The sequence below is a fragment of the Excalfactoria chinensis genome, chromosome 1, assembly GCF_039878825.1.
Source record: "Excalfactoria chinensis isolate bCotChi1 chromosome 1, bCotChi1.hap2, whole genome shotgun sequence".
NCBI classification, from domain to species: domain Eukaryota; kingdom Metazoa; phylum Chordata; class Aves; order Galliformes; family Phasianidae; genus Excalfactoria; species Excalfactoria chinensis.
The window spans coordinates 58,381,213-58,399,947 of NC_092825.1; the positions used below are offsets into that span (position 1 = coordinate 58,381,213).

Below are 18,735 nucleotides of genomic sequence, written 5' to 3' on the forward strand. Positions count from 1 at the left end.
TGGGAGTCTATTATAGACCACCCAACAAGGATGAAGCATTCAACAAGCAACTGACAGAAGTCATGCAAACAGTAGCCCATGTTCTCATGGAGGACTTCAACTTATCAGACATTTTCTAGACATACAATACAGCAGAGAAAAAGCAGTCTAGGAGGTTCCTGGTGTGTGTGGAAGATAACTTCCTGACACAGCTGGTAAGAGAGCCTACCAGGGAAGGCAACTCTCTAGACCTGCTGTTTATGGAGAAGGATTGATATATGTAGTTGTCAGAAGCTATTTTGTGTATAGTAACCACAAAGTGGTAGAGTTCTCTGTTCTTGGTTAAGTCAGGAGGGGGGACAGCAAAACTGCTGCCTTGGACTTCTGGAGGGAAAACTTCGAGCTGTTCAGGACATTGGTTGGGAAAGTTCCTTGTGCAATAGTCCTGAAAGGCAAAGGCCCCCAGGAAGGACACATTTCTTCTCACACAGAGTGGGGAAGCATTGTAACAGGCTGCCCAGGGGAGGTGGTGGACTCACTGTCCCTGGAGGTGTTCAAGAACCGTGTAGATGTGGCACTGAGGAACATGGTTATTGGGCATGGTGGGGACGGGTTGATGGTTGCAATAGATTATCTTAGTGATCTTTTCCAACCTTAATCATTCTATGATTCTATGAAAGTGGGAATAGAGCATAGGAGATCCCTGGTATCTACTGTGTTCTGTGTTAAGAATCATAGAAACTTGTCTAGAAAGAACCCCAAGAGGCTGTATTTTCTTCTCCATCACAGCAAATTGGGATCAATCCTACCTAAAACATTTCTTGATGGATGATTGTTAACTCACTGATTGCCTTACTATCACTGCGCTGAGCATACATTTTCCTTAATGCATGAGGGTGTTCAAAAACTAGTGTTAATCATCATCATAGAATCACAGAATGGCTTGGGTTGAAAAGGACCACAGTGATTATCTGGCTTCAACACCCGTGCCACAGGCAGAGTCACCGACCACTAGACCAGGCTGCCCATCCTTGAAAGTGACATCCAAAGCTAGATCTCCAAAATAGAAAATAAAAGTAATAGTTTAATATGTGTAGGTGTAAGAGCAAGGAAGATGAAGAAGACATAACTTTTACTAAGTGGTCAGTTAACAAAAAAAAAAAATAATTCATGTTCATTTCAGGCAGAGAATGAGCCTTAAGAGACAAAATCTGTTCTGTACGCTTCCTGAAGAATTCCCTTTTCTGTCTCATTCCTTCAACTCTTTGTTTAAGATCTCCCTTGCCACCCTTTTCATTTTGAGTTGGTCCCACTCTGTTCTCATCTGTAGGATCTACTGCCTTGCTGGGTCATGAAGCAACAGAGGACTATTATGTTCATTCTTAAGCTCTGGAGCCTGCTCAGCTGCTGTGACATTGATGCACACAAAGGGCAGATGGAGCTAGAAGCTGTGAGATGTTTGTGAGCCCACAGGCAGGACAGCATCTCAGGAGATTCTAGGAAGCCTATGCCCATCCTGAGGAAAGCATAGTTTTTCAAAAGCTCATGGTCAGATTTGGTCAAACTTCGTAAGGAACAGCTGACACAAAAGCCACATTCCAGTAAAATTCCAAGTTTTTAAGTCTTGAAGATGCTAGAATCTCACAGGTGAAATGACACAATAAATTTTGAAGAAGCCTCAACAGTGCACTTTTTCCCTGGCCTGTCCTTCATCTGCAGCTGAATTGTTTTAACTGAAGCTCCTTTCAAAAAAAGTCACCCTGAGATAATGCAGAATATGAAAATTCAGCCCAGGTAGTTAAAATTATCAAAATGAAGCAACAACAGAGTCTTAAAACATGCACTGAAAGACAACCTTTGAGCAAAACAGTCAGTCCCAAGTGTGAAGATCTGGAAATAGGGATATGAAAAGTGAGGTGGCAAAATCTGCAGAAGACAGTATGTGAATTAATCATTAGATGACAGAGAGTAACTTCATAAGATATTAATAAAGTTAAGTGAATGGGCAGCATGATTGCAAATCTAATTCAAAATTGACAAATGAAAGATAATGTATTTTGGAAAGATATGATTTGAGCTGCTCATGTACTTTGTAAAGTCCTGAATTAAGTGCAATTACTTGGGGAATGGCTTGGTATCATTATGAACAGCACAGTGAAACTCCCATTCACAACGCAACAACAATCAAACAAACAAAAAAAAAAGTGATCCAAGTCTTAGAGAAAGGTGAGATAAACACAACTGCAAACTGTTGTTCAGATTTATAATGAGTCCTTAATTGGAATGATAAGCGTGATATTTTTAAAAAGAGACAAGATCAGAGTCAGATGGCAAAAAAGGCTAGAGGTATGGAAATGCTTATGTTTGATGGGAGATGGGATTTATAATTTTTGTTTTTAAATGGAACATACTGGGGTTTCCTTTTGAGAACTCTGATGTGGAAGGAGATTAGCAGTAGCTGTGCATATACATGACTAGCTGGTATGTCCATACCTCACTGCTGCCGGGATGATGTTTTTCAGCACTACGGTCAGAGCTGCATGTTCAAGGAAGCCATGAACATCCTCAACATGCTCTTCACTGGCCTCTTCACTGTCGAGATGGTCCTGAAGTTAATTGCCTTCAAACCCAAGGTAGGTGCTATAGGTATAGAGTTTCCTGGCCTCTGTGTGTGTGTGCATGTGTGCGGGGCAGCTGTGAGGAGAAGGAGGAGGTGAAACTCTCTGATCTATTACCCCACCAAGAACTGAGCAGGACAGTTGCTCTCTGGATTGGAGTCTCACATGTATTAATAACTTTTTCACTGGAGAGTAGACATGCAAAATATTAAAAAATAATAATAATAAAATAAGGAAAAACAACAACTTCTGCTAATAGAGAAGGTTCTTAGTTCTGTTTTCATTATGGTATAGTGCTGATACTATGTTAAGGCTACAATATATTCCATGCTGGACGTCATTCTGATGCTTGCTGTGACTTTGCTAAAATGGAATAGAAATAGCATCCCATGATTAGTCCCCTGGCCCAAGTCAAGTTAATCAAGTATGACTCATTTTGAGTTATGAACCTTGGAAAAAAATGTTTCTTCTGGGAAGACTGTGGTTCAGTGCTAGTTCGGCTTAATTTAGTTTGGAATTTAAGACTTCATTGGTAATACTCAGCACTTCAGTAGGTGCTGTCTGCAGGTGTTGTCCCATCCACTGGGCCATGACATTCTGCTAGTGTAGCTGTTTCATGAAGTGAGATGCAAACTCTTCCAACTAAGTTGTCAGAGCTGATGTGGGACAAGGACAAAGCTTCTGACCTCACAAATGTAGATCTCTCTGAAAGTAATAACTCCTATTTATTTTCATGGAAACTATAACAGATACAAAGAGGATAATAATGCTAGTTGATAGAGAAAATTCTCAGCTACAAAAGGCTGCTTTGCAAAAAAAGTCACCATTATTAGCTATGCATTTTCACCAGTAATGGACAAGAACCTGAATGCCACTCTCATAAAAATCTGCACCAGTAGAGATGAACTTCTGACACTGTTGCCACTGCTGAAATGCACCACCCACCTTATGGTCTCCATAAGGTCCCTTAGGTTTGATCTCTAAGGTCCCTTCCAACTCGCACGATACTATGATACTATGATGATGATGATAAACATTCAGCAAGCGATGATGAATGTTAATAGGTGTGTTTTTTTCTGGGTTAAGGCATTTGATTATACATCTTTTCTTCAAACATGCTTCCATATCAGACACCATTTTCTCAGACTGCCCCTCAACTGCCATCTGTCACACAGCAACAAAATGTAATGGAATACTGGTGAGAAGGTCTGACCTCTACTGCCATACCACCAACATCTGCCTCTGAAGTTGTAGGCCAGCATAATAAAATAGGAGGCATTCCTTTCAGACCAACCTTCATGATTTAAAATTAGTTGTGTCTCTTCTTAGGGTTTAAATTCAATGGAGTGTCATAAGGAGAGGAAGAAAGTTACCTAAACACAGACAGGCAACTCATGCCTTTTTATGTTTTCAACAATACCTTAGTACACGGAATTGCATCTTGAAGAGTGCCTTAACATACTGGGGTTGGCAAATGCTGTCTGAAGCATCAGTTATTACAAAGATGTCCATCATGTTATGCATGTAGGGGTTCACTGAAGATACAACCTCCTCCCAGGTCTTACTTTACATCTTTTTCATCCTTAGCTCAAAAAACACTGCTCTCCCATTCTACTAAATTCAGTCTAACTTTGTCTTGTTATTTCTGTGTTGACATTAATTCCACCTGGCCTCCCTCCTTCCTGCAGGAATGCTTCTTCTAGGAACTTTTTAAGAAGAGTCACAATGTTTGTTTGTTTGTTTCCTGAACCCAGGATCATTCTCCTTTCTTAGATGTACTTCTCTTGAAGGTTAGGATCATCTCATGCTGTCCTAGTGAAGGACTGATATTTCATGAGATCTCAAACACTACGTTGGAAAATTTAGAAGTATCGCCATTGGTATCAGAAGGGATTTCAATTCTCAGGAAGGATCTAACTTTCATTTTTGAGATTTTGCTAGCAAATCTTTTGGCATTTTGTAAAATACTTATTTGCATGTAATATACCCAAAAGTGTATCTCACAGTCTTTGTAATGCTCCTTTGATTCTTAACCTTGAGAAAGCTGAGGTTCTCTGGCAGAATTTGTTTTGAGCATTTAGGGAAGAAGTCCAGCCAGTTCAACTCTTGAGCTTTGTATGTATGCAGGAAAAGTTTTATCTGACATGGTTGCCCCTAACAGTAAGGAGCTGGATTTGTTGATGTTGCAAGTTCTTTCTACTTCCTGTGTCTTACTTTCCTGTGTTGAATCTGCTTTTCAAGTTTTGCTGCACAACAAAGAATAAAGCAAAGTCAGCTGAGGGCAAACTTGACCTCCAGACAGAAAAACACTGTAACAGATTCCCCAGAGATGTTGTGGAATCTCCATCATTTGACGTTTTAAGATTAAGTTAAATGAACTTTTTCTTAGAAGCAGTGTAGGAATGTACAATCTACCATGGGACAAAGGAATAGACTAGTTTTACAGGATTTCTCTCAGCCCAGTTTTCTATGATTCTGTAATTTCTGATCTAAATTCCCAGCTACTACAGCATAGTAGAAGTGAGAATATAAAAGAAGGCTTCCTTGTGACCAGAATAGTAGAATATTTGTAATGACTTCATGACTAAGCATCAGTCATCAAGCTCTGACTGGGCTCTGCCCATCCTGAAAGAATAGCCATAGAAAGTAATAAATCTGTTTAAAATCCCAGTTTGGAGTGTATGCCAAAAGTAGCTCAAATCTATCTAATTAAACTGTCTTAAACTGACAGTCTAATTAAACACTTTCAGGAAAATAAACAACATTATTAAAAATGGGGCCACAGAACTTACAGGAAATAAGAACAGGAATCAACTCATAAAAAACACTGGTACAGCAAGGTGATTTGCCTCTAGCGTTGTACTCTAACCAGATTATGTTGAGTCCAGTGACTCCAATTCAGAAATATCAAAATGCTCTGTGTAACTTGTCAGTGTTAGTTCAGTACAAAGATTTAACCTTCATTCTCTGTTCCATGTTGACTGAACCTGCACATCAAAGGAGGAAACCACCTCTCCTAGAAGACTATTTGGACTGATGTGGACCAACACTGGGTAGCATAGTCTGTTCATCTTCAGGCTGCACACTTGGAATTGATCTGGAACTTGCCGAGAATATGTTCTCATGTGGGAGCCTTTGCTTGGCCCCATCTTGTATTCTCCTTTAATGAAAGATATAAAAGCAATCAACCTGCATTTGCAGGTGCAGTTGATTCCCAGGAACAGCAGCTGAAAAAGTCCAAAAGGGTTTCACTGTGTCACCTGGGTGAACAGCACAGCCATCATCTCTTACTACCAGTAGTTTTCCAGACAAAGACATGAGATGTGAAGTGGTATTAGTGTTTCCCAGATAGGAAACAGCAATTACAGAATGCAGAAATGCAGAATTGGATGCCATTTCCAGAGCAATTAAACACAAACCAACCTTTATTTAAGATCCTTTATCTCATTTTGATTTTGTTCTCCAACATCATTCTTTTCTATGTGATGTGTTCTCTAAAATAGAGGAGCTGTAAGCTTGTTGTCAGTAAGATCTACAGGAAGAAAGCAAGAAACTTAGGTAGCTGAAGGTGTTGTGTCCTTGCCTTAGTGGCAATCCCCGGGAGAAAGTGGCAGAACAGAACTGAGCACACAACTGAAGGTGGTGAAATTCACTATTTCACACCAGTTTCTCCAATTCTGCAGTGGTTAATCCAGCAGCGAATGCTGCAGCTAACCTTCAGCTACAGCAAGAAGTGCAATAGCTGATTTGTGACTTCAAAGCAGCTACCACAGAGTTCTCACCCTGGAATGAATGGTCTGCAGCAGCAATCCAGCATCACAGCTTTCTCCATCTGTGCAAACTAGAACAAGCTGCTATTTATTTGTAGCTTCTCTGGAGAGAATTATTAACAGAACTGGGAGAGGTCTCTGGGATGCTCAGAGCTGCTACAACCCAGCTCCTTACAGAAGTCACCGTGGGGACATGGCCATGCAGAACAGCTTTGGAGGGAAGGCTGAAATTCCTAACATACAGAATTCCTGTTGCAGGCAGTGATGTGGCACGTAATCTTTGAAATAAAGATTTTTGCCACTCTAATGCTACCTATGTATTACCAGTGTAATAATGGAAGAGTTGGCAGTCTATGACTGAACAGATTCTTTTTACCAGATCCAGTTTTTAATTCTTCACCCTTATTTTGTGAGGAGATTTGTCCCGCTTATTTTCACCCTTGGTAATAAAGGTGAAAAAATGCAAATGCACACTAAGTAGGATGACAGATCTGCCTGACTGCAAAGAATCAAAGGGGATAATCCATCCTTGCAACTAGTCCTTGTGTTAGAATAGAGATTTACCCCAACTAAACATACTGTTACTTTTGAGATTGGTTGCTCTGGTCAGCAAGCTCCCTGATATGACTCTGTTTTTTGTTAGCCATCTCAAAGGATTGGTGTTTTGGTCATAGTCTCTGGGGATGCTGTAGGAAAGAGGACTGTGTGAGCTGTAGAAACTATCTGTGGGTACAGGTAATGCCTCTTGAGCAGGGACAAGACCTCTGAGAGCCCACGTGTTTCTGCATGGTGCACTGTCTGGAGAAGAGGATCCATTCTCTCAGGGATTTTTTTTTCTGCAGGATAAATATAGGCACTATATAAGACAGCTCATCTGTGCTTGATGCAGTCTTGGCAGGAGGGTATGCTAACAGTGAGCAAGAAAGATTTGGGATGATTAGGACTGCTGATAATGAAAACATCCACTACATGCCCTGCATCTCCTTACAGAGCATTAATGTGTTGCTCTGAAGCAAAATTCCCAAATGGACCTGAGTGTTTGCCTTGGCTGAAGCTCATAAACTGCTTCAAGACTAGCTGCGTCAAAGAGAGAGACAGTCTAGAAGTAGCGCTGTTGAGCCAATGCCTTTTGCTGCTTTGTTTTTCTAATTTTATAAATTCTCCAGACCATCTGTTGAGCTGTTTTCCAGTTCCTGCACAGAAAAAGCTGCTGCTACGTTGTGCATTTTCCAGAGAAAGCTATCGAAAGGAATGAGAGAAGCCATGCTCTCTTGCATGCCCACAGTTACCACTCTCCTCAAATCATAGAGAAGTCCCCACGAGGAGCAGTTCATGAAGACCAGCTGCTCTGCAAAACCTGCCTAGAGTTTATCATTCAAACGGTCAGGTGGATGTTGCCAGTATCACCCTTAAGTTATTTCTTAGGCTGCATTTACTGATGAAACTACCTGTCTTTCATGTTTCATTCTCCCCTGATGTATTTACCCTCTTTATTCCTCTTTTAGCACTATCACTCAGCATTTATCTTGCATTTGATGCAAGATATCTCTTCTCAGACCTGCAAAATGACTCACCTGATTTTGTTCCCTTTTTTACTACTCCATTTCTGGTACACTTATGGCTATAAACAGATCTCTGGACAGTTTCTCCTTAAGTCAAGCTGACTGCTTCACACCACTTGCATTCTTCCTTCTTACCACGATAATAATCAGTCATTTCTTAGTCAGGAAAGAGGCTTCAGCATTTTCACAAACAACTGAAATTTATATCCAATCTGTCACCTGCACCACTGAGTCAAGATCAGTTAATTTTGTAAATCTAGTGCTTTTTGTAGTCCTTCACTCTAGTACCTTCAGAAATACCTCTACAGCTTAGAATGCTACCTTGGCATCATTCATCACACTATTTTACTTCTCCAGCTTATGCAGAGAAGACAAAGGTATTCTTCATCAATACAAAAAAAGGTCAGAATACCTGGTTACAATAGAGTAGTCTTTTGCCCACAGCTGAAAACACTGCAGGTCCATCCAACAGACAAAGGAATCATATTTGGTTAAAAATCCCATGGTCTAGGATGAAGAATAGTGGTAGAAATTTGTAGCGTAGGTTGTGCACTTGTGTTGGTAGAATAAAGAAGCTCTGATTTCTCTTGGATGGTCCCCAGCCTCAGAGCCTGTGCCCTGCAGAACCCATAGTGCAGACAGCTGCCTCCTTCTCAAGGACCTGGGTTACAGAAAGAAAAGACTCTTTGTAGATTTTCTCTGCTGTCTTTGACAGCTTCTTAATGTAAATAATTGGTTTCTAATAACATCGTTTCCTTAACTGCAGTGCCATCCCTTCCATTTTGGGTGGGGGCAGCATCTAGACATGGAGTGTTTGCTGACTGATACATCTACCAGGTGCAATAGGAAAGGCAATCTCCAGCCACCACTCTGCATTTGGTGGGAACAAGTGTATTAAAAGGCAAAAGAAGGGAAGTGAAAGTGAATACGTTTCAGGATCTGTGGCTGGAAAAAAAATACACTTGGTTCAACAGAAAGAGTGATCTCTGTTTGATGATTACACTGGGTAAGAAGTAGCATGGAAAGAACTAGAAATAGTCAGGTAAGAGTATGTGAACTGAAGGACATGAGAGAACAATATAAATAGGGAGAATTATGTTTGGGAGGAAAACAAGTGGGAGAGCAAACCTTGATGTGAGGAAAAACTGTACATAGATTATGGAGAGTAGGAAAGGACAGAATATTCCTTAAGGAGGAAAGACAAACACAAACCCAAGAATCAGAGAGGGGAAAGTATTAAATGATTGGACAGAATGGATGCGTGGAAAAGAACAGAAGCAGGGCTGAAAGGAAAAATGGGCATAAGAAGAAATGTCTAAAAAATGAAGAAGGGAATTAAAATCCGTGGCTTTTAAGCTAATGAACATCTTTTAGTGCTTCAACAGTTTATTGAAGTTCCCTGGCAGACATCCCAGGCCTCCATGTTCAAACACACCAGTATATCAGCCACAACAGCCTTCCTGTGCACTGTTTTAACAAAACAGCTTGCAGTAAAAAGTGGGTGCAATTCATTCCCCCACTTCTCTGGAATAATCTCAGCTCTGTTGCAGTAAGTGAACATCAGCACGCTTCCCTAGAAATGCTTTCCTTTTTCATCCCATCTCCTACCTGAGTGAAGACTGAAGATACCAAATATTCCACTGCATCTTTTGTATCGCCAGTAGTCTAGCTGAAATTGCTGTCAGCTGCTTCAACAAGCCCTGCAGCCATATGACTAGAAATCCCTCGCATTTCTGAAGTGCGTGGCCAGACACTGCACTGAGTGTATGCACTCAGTCTGAGGCTCTAATGAAAATGCTGATTCAGGCCCAAGGGTTTTGGAAATACACTAGAAAAGGGAAAAATCTCAATCCCCTGTTATTGCTCTGCTTTCTTTTCACTCTGATTACTTGTCTGTCAGGATTTTCATGCATTTTGCATAGCATATGTGTCACGTGAAGCCTTTCGTGTCTGCAGGTTTGGGAGGAAGATAATCTTTTCTAAGTCCTTTCTGCAAAAGCAGATACTAAAAGTACTCCATGTTAAAACAGCATGTTTATATGACTTTGATATAAAGTCAAGAAATATTAGCAATAATAATTTTATAATACAAAATAAAGTGTAATAATAAATAATTAAAATGCAGTAAAGTGAAATAGAATAATTTTTTACTAGAAATTAGGAAGAAATTCTTTATTGTGAGGGTAGTGAGACACTGGCAAAGGTTGCCCAGTGAGGCTGTGGATGCCCCATCCCTGGAGGCATTCAAGGCCAGACTGGATGTGGCTCTGGGCAGCCTGGTCTGGTGGTTGGTGATTCTGCACATAGCAGGGGGGTTGAAACTAGATGGTCATTATGGTCCTTTTCAACCCAGGCCATTCTATGATTCTATGATTCTGTGGCACAGGAACGACTCCACCTGAACAAGTCATACAGTGTGAAAGCATTTGGTAGGTGAATGTAACAGAAGGAACCACACTGATGGTGAGAATTGGGAGGCTGCAGTAAAGCCTAGCTCATACCTCTTGTTCAGATCTTTCATACCTCTGGGTCAGAAAGCATCAGAGTCTTCCTTCTGAACATGGGTTGACATCCTACATGAAGTATAGTGGTCTCTTTCCAATTTCTTCCTGGAAAATCTATGTCGATACTAGCAGTATCAATCCCAGCCAGTATCTTTGTTGTTGTCCCCAAAGCGGCCAAGAATGAAATACGTGAACAGAACAAACTTCATGGAAAAACCTGGTACTTTTGTGTCACCATAGAAGCAACCGGTGAGGGATAAAAAGCAATCTGATCTGTGCTTCCCACATTACATTCATTGTTTAACTGCAAGATGTTCTTCTTGGAGGAAGAAGCCACCAGTTCCTTGCACACAAATAGCTCCTCTAAATATTACTGCATAGAATGCATGATATCTCTAACACAGATCAGCCAAAGCGACGTGAATCCTGCAGCCTTCTGAAGGATCAATGGAGAATTCAGGAAAAAAAAAGAACTATCAAAGAAACTGTATGAGTTGTTCAATGAGAGAGGACCGCTTCCTTCACAGCAAATCTACCCAGAGAATTTGCCTTTTACTGCAAATTCTCTGAGAATTTGCCTGATTTATTTTCAGTCTGGCACTTGAGGGTTTTAATGCCATTATAAATGATCAAAAATAATGATATGACTGCACAGAGCAACAGTGTGGGAAGTACTGTATTAGCTATTATGCTTAATTATTTAATGCAGAAAATTATTCACACAATGTTAAAAGCCCAGTGGGATGGTGCGCTTGGGGTCTCATTCACAACAGCAGAGACAACGTCAGCAGCAGCATGTGAAGGGAACAACTCAAGGGAAAAGTGACTTGTTCTCATTCTCACAAGAAAAATCCAACCCCCCTATCACTTTATGTGAAGATTTTAAAGGGTCAAAAGTTCTCACAGATGTGACTCTTTTTGTGTAAGAATGATGGCAGCTAACAGGCTGTGATATGGCCCCTGATAAGAACTGTTCATTGTGTTAGGAAACGACACCTCCACTGCCAGATGGTCACTGCAATGAAATCTAAGAGCTGATTTCTCTCCTCTGTCCACCTGGCTTTAGTGGTATTGAGCGACTTTAGTTTTCTATACTCCTTCTTCCCCAAGAATAAATCAGAGTAAACATCCGCTTTTGAAAAGTTGTGATTGATAAACTGACAACGTGAAAGAAAGCACTCTTACTAAATGCTCGAATCCATATAAAATCAAGCCCTTTCCAGAAACGGAGGCAACTTAAACCATTAAAAAACCTAGCAGCCATATCTAACAGCCTGTTTCTGGAAGACTGTGTCTTTCTTCCAGTGAGTATCCAACATCTGTGCAGCAACCATGTCAGAGCCTTTTCCCATAGTGCATACAGAGACAAGAGAAACTGTTCCAAATCCAGCCCTGTATTCAGAATTCCCTCATTACCTGCCACTGTCTCTTCTTCTCACACAGAAAATGTTTCTTCACCCTGAAAGACATCAGTTATGTTCTTTCAAATCGTTCTCCCCCAAACTAGGATGTCAGTCCTTCTTTAGAAGACAGTCTTAGATAGCAAGGCCCATCCTTTTGTTCCTTTCTTAACACTGTTTCATGATGATGATCTGGTTTATTACCTTCACAAGCTATTTGTTCATTCTCCCTAAGACCTACTTTTTCCAGACCTTGCAAAGTCTTTGAGTATTTACATCTTCCTACTAATGAGATTTGACAGCAAAATTCTCACAGAATCCATTTCGTGATAAATGATCTATTCGGATATAGCTAGTCATCACATTCACTTTTCAGTCCTTCTAGTAAAACCAGTGTTGAGTTTATTTCTCTTTGCTGTGAACAGGTCTGATTTCTGACTGCAGGGCAATGACTGTTGAATGATTACAGTGAAAAGAAGCTTCCAAAAGAAAGAACCCAACTCCTCAGAAGGTATCGCTGTGCCACAACATACCTGTAGGAAAGTCAAGTGCGGTTTAGTTGAGTTTGGGTTTTTTTGTGGCCAGCAACATTGACAAGAGAGCTTTATCTGCCTCTACTTTCATGCATTTATATCAAGGAGGCTTTTGGCATTATTGTTCTGAGGCACTTCTCACCCTCCCTTCAAAGGCAGCTAATTGCAATCCAGGCCAAGAATGACATCAAGGTCATCTACTTGAATCATCCAGTTTCAGCAAGTTTTGCTGTTAACATTTCCTTAGACCTTCCCAGCCTGTTGTCTTGAAACACAATTTTTCTCAGCAATAAGAGATGCTTCCCTAATAAATGCTTCCGCATTACCTTTGTGATGATTCCATCCCAGCCTTTGGAGGGCTGGTGGCCACAACACTGCACTTCAAACCTCCCATGTTGTTGAGTAATTACATACTACTGGCCATTTTAGAGGAAAGGAAATGTGCAGAGGTGTGAGATAACTGTGCCGCCACATTGATGGGTATGGAGAGGCTTGTGGGATAATGTAATTCTGGTGGAATCATCTGGGTTGCAATATTTCGAAATGGAAATTCCCAGTTCACAGAACTGATAATGGCGAAGACAGCTTCAGGTCTGTCTGCACAGTACTGCCAATTATCTGTAGGTGTGGAGAGCACAAAAAAAGTCTTTAGGAGTCTCAGACTCCAAGGCTTTGTTTGCTTTTACTGACATCTTCATGTAGGAATTGTGAGAGAAAACATGAAACAGTGAGAGCAGGGTAAGGGAAAATATCGTTATTCAGCATCTGTCTTCTTTTATAAATTGCTCTTATTTTCTTATGGGATGAATAGAAAGAGGTAGGTAACCTCTTCAGATCCGAGCACACCTTGTGTGTGCTGAAAAGCTCCTCTCCTTGCTCCCTGCCTGCAGGAAGATTTGGTGGAGTGCATGGGGGACTTGTGCAATTCCCTGCAGCAATGACTCATTATAGTGACTGGTAGGTAAACTGCTGAGAGCCTGTGCCTCAGAATTAATCCATCAACAGATGAGAGCTGATAGATAGTATGCAAATACACACTGTTATCCCACAGCCTGTCAGGAGCTTCAAGCAGCTGCATCATCCACTTTATTCATCCTCTGCTAGGTTCTCCTAACTTCTCTGATTGCTGTTATGGCTAAACTGTATCTCAGCATAACAGAATCTTCATTATCACCATTTGGCACCATCAGCTATTGTAGCTTTGTAAGATTTCCCATGATACCTCTGAATCCCCCCAGTGCGCTGTGAGAAGATATGCCAAGAGTCACAGTGCTGTGTAAATGTCATTTGATTTGATTCTGTTTTCCAATGAAACTGTCCCTTGCGAAAAGTTCTGCTCAGGAAATCCTCTTTTAATGGAGTCTGATAACTGACTCTCACAATTCCAAACAGCCTGCTGCATTTTTGGGAAAGAATTCATGTACTAAACAAGCATCATCCAGACTGTGTGTTCATCTCACTTTGCAAGTTACCAGCAGAGTCTGCTTTGGTGCTCTTTACAGCCAGCAGAATGTTTCGATAAGAAATTACACTGAATATCAGGAAATAATCCCCTTTCTCTCCTTCCTACATATTCTTTCCAATTGATTACGATTATTGTTTCCTTCTGTCATTTATGGTTGTTGCGTTGGTTCATTCCAGGTCAAGGGTGGCAAGGTTTTCAGTTTGCTTTCCATTTAGGCCCTGTAGTTATCCATTTTTTCTCTGTCAACACTTTATTTCTGTATTCATACATGCATGTATACACATGCGTTTGCTGGAGAGCACTTGGCCTACATCAGCTCCCACGCAGTGGACACCTTTGGCCCTTCATCCTTTTTTATTTATTTATTTTTTAATTTTGCCAACCACCTCACAAGAGATAGAAGTGAAAACCTGGGACTAAGCAGGTAGATAAGACACTGCATGTCAGTAAGTACAGGAAAGTGGCCCTGTAGTTCCCATGGGGCTGAGTGCTCATAACCCAGCTGGCACTACAACTCAAGCAGGGCCCTTCCACTGAGGATATCTGTGCTTCAGCATAGATGTGTAGCTCCCCAGCCACCTTATGTTCTTATCTGGGGCCATGGGTGACTCTGAGCTCAGACCTTCAGAAAAGGCTCCAGTGGGCAATTTTCTCTGCTGTTAGCAAGGCATCTTAAATACTGCATTTAGGATCTCATGTTCACAGAAAGTCAAAGAAATGGTCTCCAGAGATTTCACTGCCTCCATTAGTACCAAAACAAACTCCAGCTTCGTTCATAGCTAATCTCGGTGACTAAGAAACCTAAAAATGATTGGCATATTCATTCTGAACTGCTACAATGTCTGCTCCCCTCGCACAAATGAGATTCCATTCCAGTCAGCTACTGCATATTTATGCTCAGTCTTTCATTAACATAACGATCATGTGATGATTCATTATTCTTCACTACTTTGGGGGAAAGAAAAAATGGGGAAAAAAACGTGCTGTAATGGTGGGGTTATTTCACGCTTCCTGAATATTCAATCCAATCCTCCTGGTCTCTTTCTGTCCTCCTTTCTCCCCAAAAGCTTCACAGATCTTCAGAGAACTCCCACAGGAGAGGGTCGCTACCCTTCCCTTGCGTGCCCCTTGGGCTGCCATAACGCCACATGCATATAGAGCTACATCAGGGTGAAACATCTCCCTTTAAGGGTAAAATGTGGTATTGCACTCTAAATTCCTGTCCTGCAAAAACAAACAATACCATCAATTTGTTTCCAGTCAGACCTCCACCCCCTTGGGAAAAGCATACAGAACTTTCTGGTGGGAAAAATAGCTTGGAAATACAGCCACTTTACAAGAGTGAAAGTTGTCCCTTCATTCAGCTTGTCCTTCATTAGCCACCCTGGTACACTCCAGCAAGGACTGTGGCTCTAAGAGGTCCTTTGAGGTCAAAAGAGGCAAGTCCCTGGGGATAATGTAAGTCACTGGCAGTGTGCACACTGACAGGATTAGGAGGTCTGACCTAGGGCTGAGCAACCACATGGCCATCTGTAGGTGAACGTCTCTAAGGAGACAAGGCTTTCTGAGCAAGGATCCAATTACCGTGTGCACAAATTAAGCACCTATGTTCTCTGTTTTCTTTGAGCTATCTTACTGTGAATAATATCTTTCTCTTTTTCACCTTTCTGTTTGAAACAGAGGGAGCAGGTGAGGAGGAAAGGAAGGTTTTAAAATTCACGTGTTTCTCTAATTTAACTCTGGCAAATTGGATGAGGGGTTGAGTAAAACCACATTCCTGCCCATAGTTCCTCTTTGTCACAGACTAAGAGGTACAGGAGGAAGAGAAGAGCTCTCTGAGTCCACCTGACAGCTCCACAATGACATGCTGTGGTACTGGTTCTGTGACCACAGGGCACACCAGCCCGTGGCTTTCAAGCAAGGAGCTGGCTGGTGGGACTCAGCAGAGCATCCCAGGGGAAGAGCTTACAGTGTAAATCTGGAGCAACTCCACAGAATTAGCTGAGTGACTCCAGATAAGTTGTGGTCACACAAGTGTCCAAAGCAGCTACTTTTGATAGCAATGAAAAAGAGACCTTTTCTTTTCAGCCCTGAATCTCTCCTGAGATGTGCCAACGGTGTCAATGCAATGTCATTGCTTCCTGTGAAGTTGCATTCCTGCAACCGGGAGTGATGCTTCAATTCACTGGCTTCAGTGGTCATCTGAGGACAGGATTCCCTGCTGCTTGTCACAAGGGTTTTGTACCACCAGCAAATTCTGTTCGAACAGCAGCTGTGTCTGTTGGGTTTTGCATCCAGAGTTGCTCAGTAAAAAGAAATCATGAATTTGGTTACTCCCAAAATACTCCTTACAGTATGATGCCAATTATGGTAAAAACAGTAACAATAACCACAACGGATTCAAAAGCAGAGGGCCATCATTTTCATGGGCAAGATGTGAACAATGTGTTTTGGATCTTCACCCTTGCAGCTGCCCAAAAAGAAACTGTTTTTTTGGAGCTGTTTGGGTTCCTGCTAAAGTCCATTACAGTTCCCAACCTATTCAGTTTGTGAAGGAAATGGAAGGATAGCTGTGCCATTCAGTGTATTGATTTGGATGTAAGTAGTGCCACTGTCATCATCAGGAACGTGCACACGAATGGGGCAGGAGGATTGGGTCTGTTTTCTCCTCCGTTCTCTTTGATCTTCCAAGTGTCTTCTCTGCCAAGGTTGCATCAGGCTGCAAAGGCACTTTCTGCAACTCTGTATGATCTGTGTCTGTCCTTTATTTATTCAAAATGCATTTGCCTCTACATTTTAATCTGCTGTTCTCTCCCTCCCTTTTCTCTTGGTGAAGTCTAATTACAGTTTTATTCCAGGTCCATCTGGTTGCTAACGATGCTGGACATCACTGCTGAATTCATTCTAATATTTGTTGTGTATTTTCTAGGCTGGATGCTGAATAATAATATTCTCTGAGTTTGCTTTTGCTCCTGTTTCCTTCTTCCCTGTTGTAGCTTATTGTGTAGCCATGAGCAGCCATGGTGCAATTACTCCTCCCAGTGTAGATCTGCTGAGAGTTGCCTGTTTCAGATTGCAGAAAGAAGGGTGTTTTGTTTTTCTTTTCTGGTTCTGAGAAGATTTCCAAGTCTTCTCTTATCAGCTCCCTTCACTGGTGTGAACCAGTTGAAAGTGATTTCTCTGCTGTTTTTATTTTTATGTTTTTTTTCCCATTATTCCAGCCCCACACAAAACACAGGTTATAACTGTGAGTCTCAAAGCATCCTGTAGGCAGCATGTCAGAGTTTAGAAAGACATTTTTTGCCAAGGTCTGCTCCATGTGATGGTTGGATCCACAGTAATTCAAGGCTACTAAGCCTGGCTTATGCAGTGCCAATACTGGGATTTTTTGTTGTTGGTTTTTTTCCTTTTCTCCTTTTTACTCTCTACAACGCCGCCTGGGAACACAGCCTGACACTCTACCCATGACCTGACTCCCTGGCTAAGAATAGCAGTGGCAGTGCAACTTGGGTTCAGTCTCGCTGGAGACATGCTGCAGCTGGGAAACAGGGAGGTCAGACAGCCCACGCTCATAAAACCAAACACATAAAAGGAGCACAGAGGATTTTGGAGGCTTATCTCCATTTAGAGTTCCAGAACAAGGGTGTACAGGTGCTCAGTGAACCAAGGTATGAGTTTTTTTTGCTCAGGACATTGAACTGGGCAGGAAGTTGAGGCATGGAAGCTCATCTGCTGGGCTGAACAGGATTTTTCCCAAAGGGTCCTGTATCCCTACAACCCAGGCCACCAAACATCATGAAGGATGGGAGAAAGGCAAACAGTGCTGATTAGCATCTCCTGAGCCCTGCTTAAGACAATGCCAGACAGAAGTGGCTCTCAAAGAAATCCTACACAGCAAAGCGAAAGTATGAGCTTAGCACATGGTAGCCAATCAGTCACAGCTCATCCTATTCAGCCAGAGTCACAGTGATGCTGCATCTTCAGCATGAGTGAGCAAGAGGTCTGACTCTAAGCACATGCTGGAACTGACTCTGCTCCCATCCTCACCCCTTCCTAGCAGCATGCACAGGCTGCATTCACACTTTCATTTTGCAGTGCAGATGTGCTTTCAGGGTAGCATAAATACCAGTCCTGCTCTGTAGTTTTAAGACAGGAGCTAAAGCACTAATAACAGCAACTGTTAGGCTAATGGCTATCATAATACTTACTGTGGCTGGGTACAGATAAAGATAAGAACCTGTTTAAATAGCACATCTCCAGCTTGACTGCCCTCTGCCCTGCTGTGCCACAGCACATTGCTGCTTTCCACATCAGCACAGAGCCATACAGACAGGTGAATCTACATTTGCTCTGGCAGAAGGGGAGCCTTTTTTGGAAGAATATGACAAAATTCCTGTCCTCTTTCCCAGCCAAATCTAAACCAGATGGGGAAGGGAGCTATACAGCTAGGAATCAGAGATGTTTGGAGGACCTTGTGCTCAGCCCTTGCTCCCAAGAGCAGCCATACTCCACGTGATCTGTGTGGCTTCCCCTTCACCCCCACATCTCAGTCAGAGGTGAGAGGTAGTTGGCCCGGCATCGCGTTGGCTGGAGAAGGGCTGTTCACACAGGTCAGGGATGTCAGCAGTGGGCTATAGCCTGAGAAGCAACAGGTAGACTTAAGAGGAAAACCCCTTGAGGTGTCAGGGCAGTAAATCTAATGGTAATTTTGAACTGTTTTTGTCTGTCTAACATTCCTTTTTAATCCCCATCCTGCCTGCCCCTTCCTTATGTAGGGTTACTTTAGTGATCCTTGGAATGTTTTTGACTTCCTCATCGTAATTGGCAGCATTATAGACGTCATTCTCAGTGAAACTAATGTGAGTATTACTCTACCCTCCCCAGGATACCACCACCTCCTCCTC

General features: G+C 41.9%; 1 protein-coding gene across 15 annotated transcripts in view; it reads left to right on the forward strand.

The window, feature by feature from the left end:
* Positions 1–18,735, forward strand: part of CACNA1C (calcium voltage-gated channel subunit alpha1 C) — a 424,545-nt gene that overhangs the window by 350,699 nt on the left and 55,111 nt on the right. For 10 of the 15 annotated variants that reach the window (XM_072360915.1, XM_072361011.1, XM_072360954.1 and 7 more), the window contains one exon: positions 2,502–2,612. In XM_072360915.1, the coding sequence (XP_072217016.1) occupies positions 2,502–2,612 (111 nt within the window). Of the gene's footprint in view, positions 1–2,501; positions 2,613–18,606; positions 18,691–18,735 lie in introns of all 15 variants that reach the window. The other 5 variants (XM_072360924.1, XM_072360945.1, XM_072361020.1 and 2 more) reach the window with 1 other exon arrangement.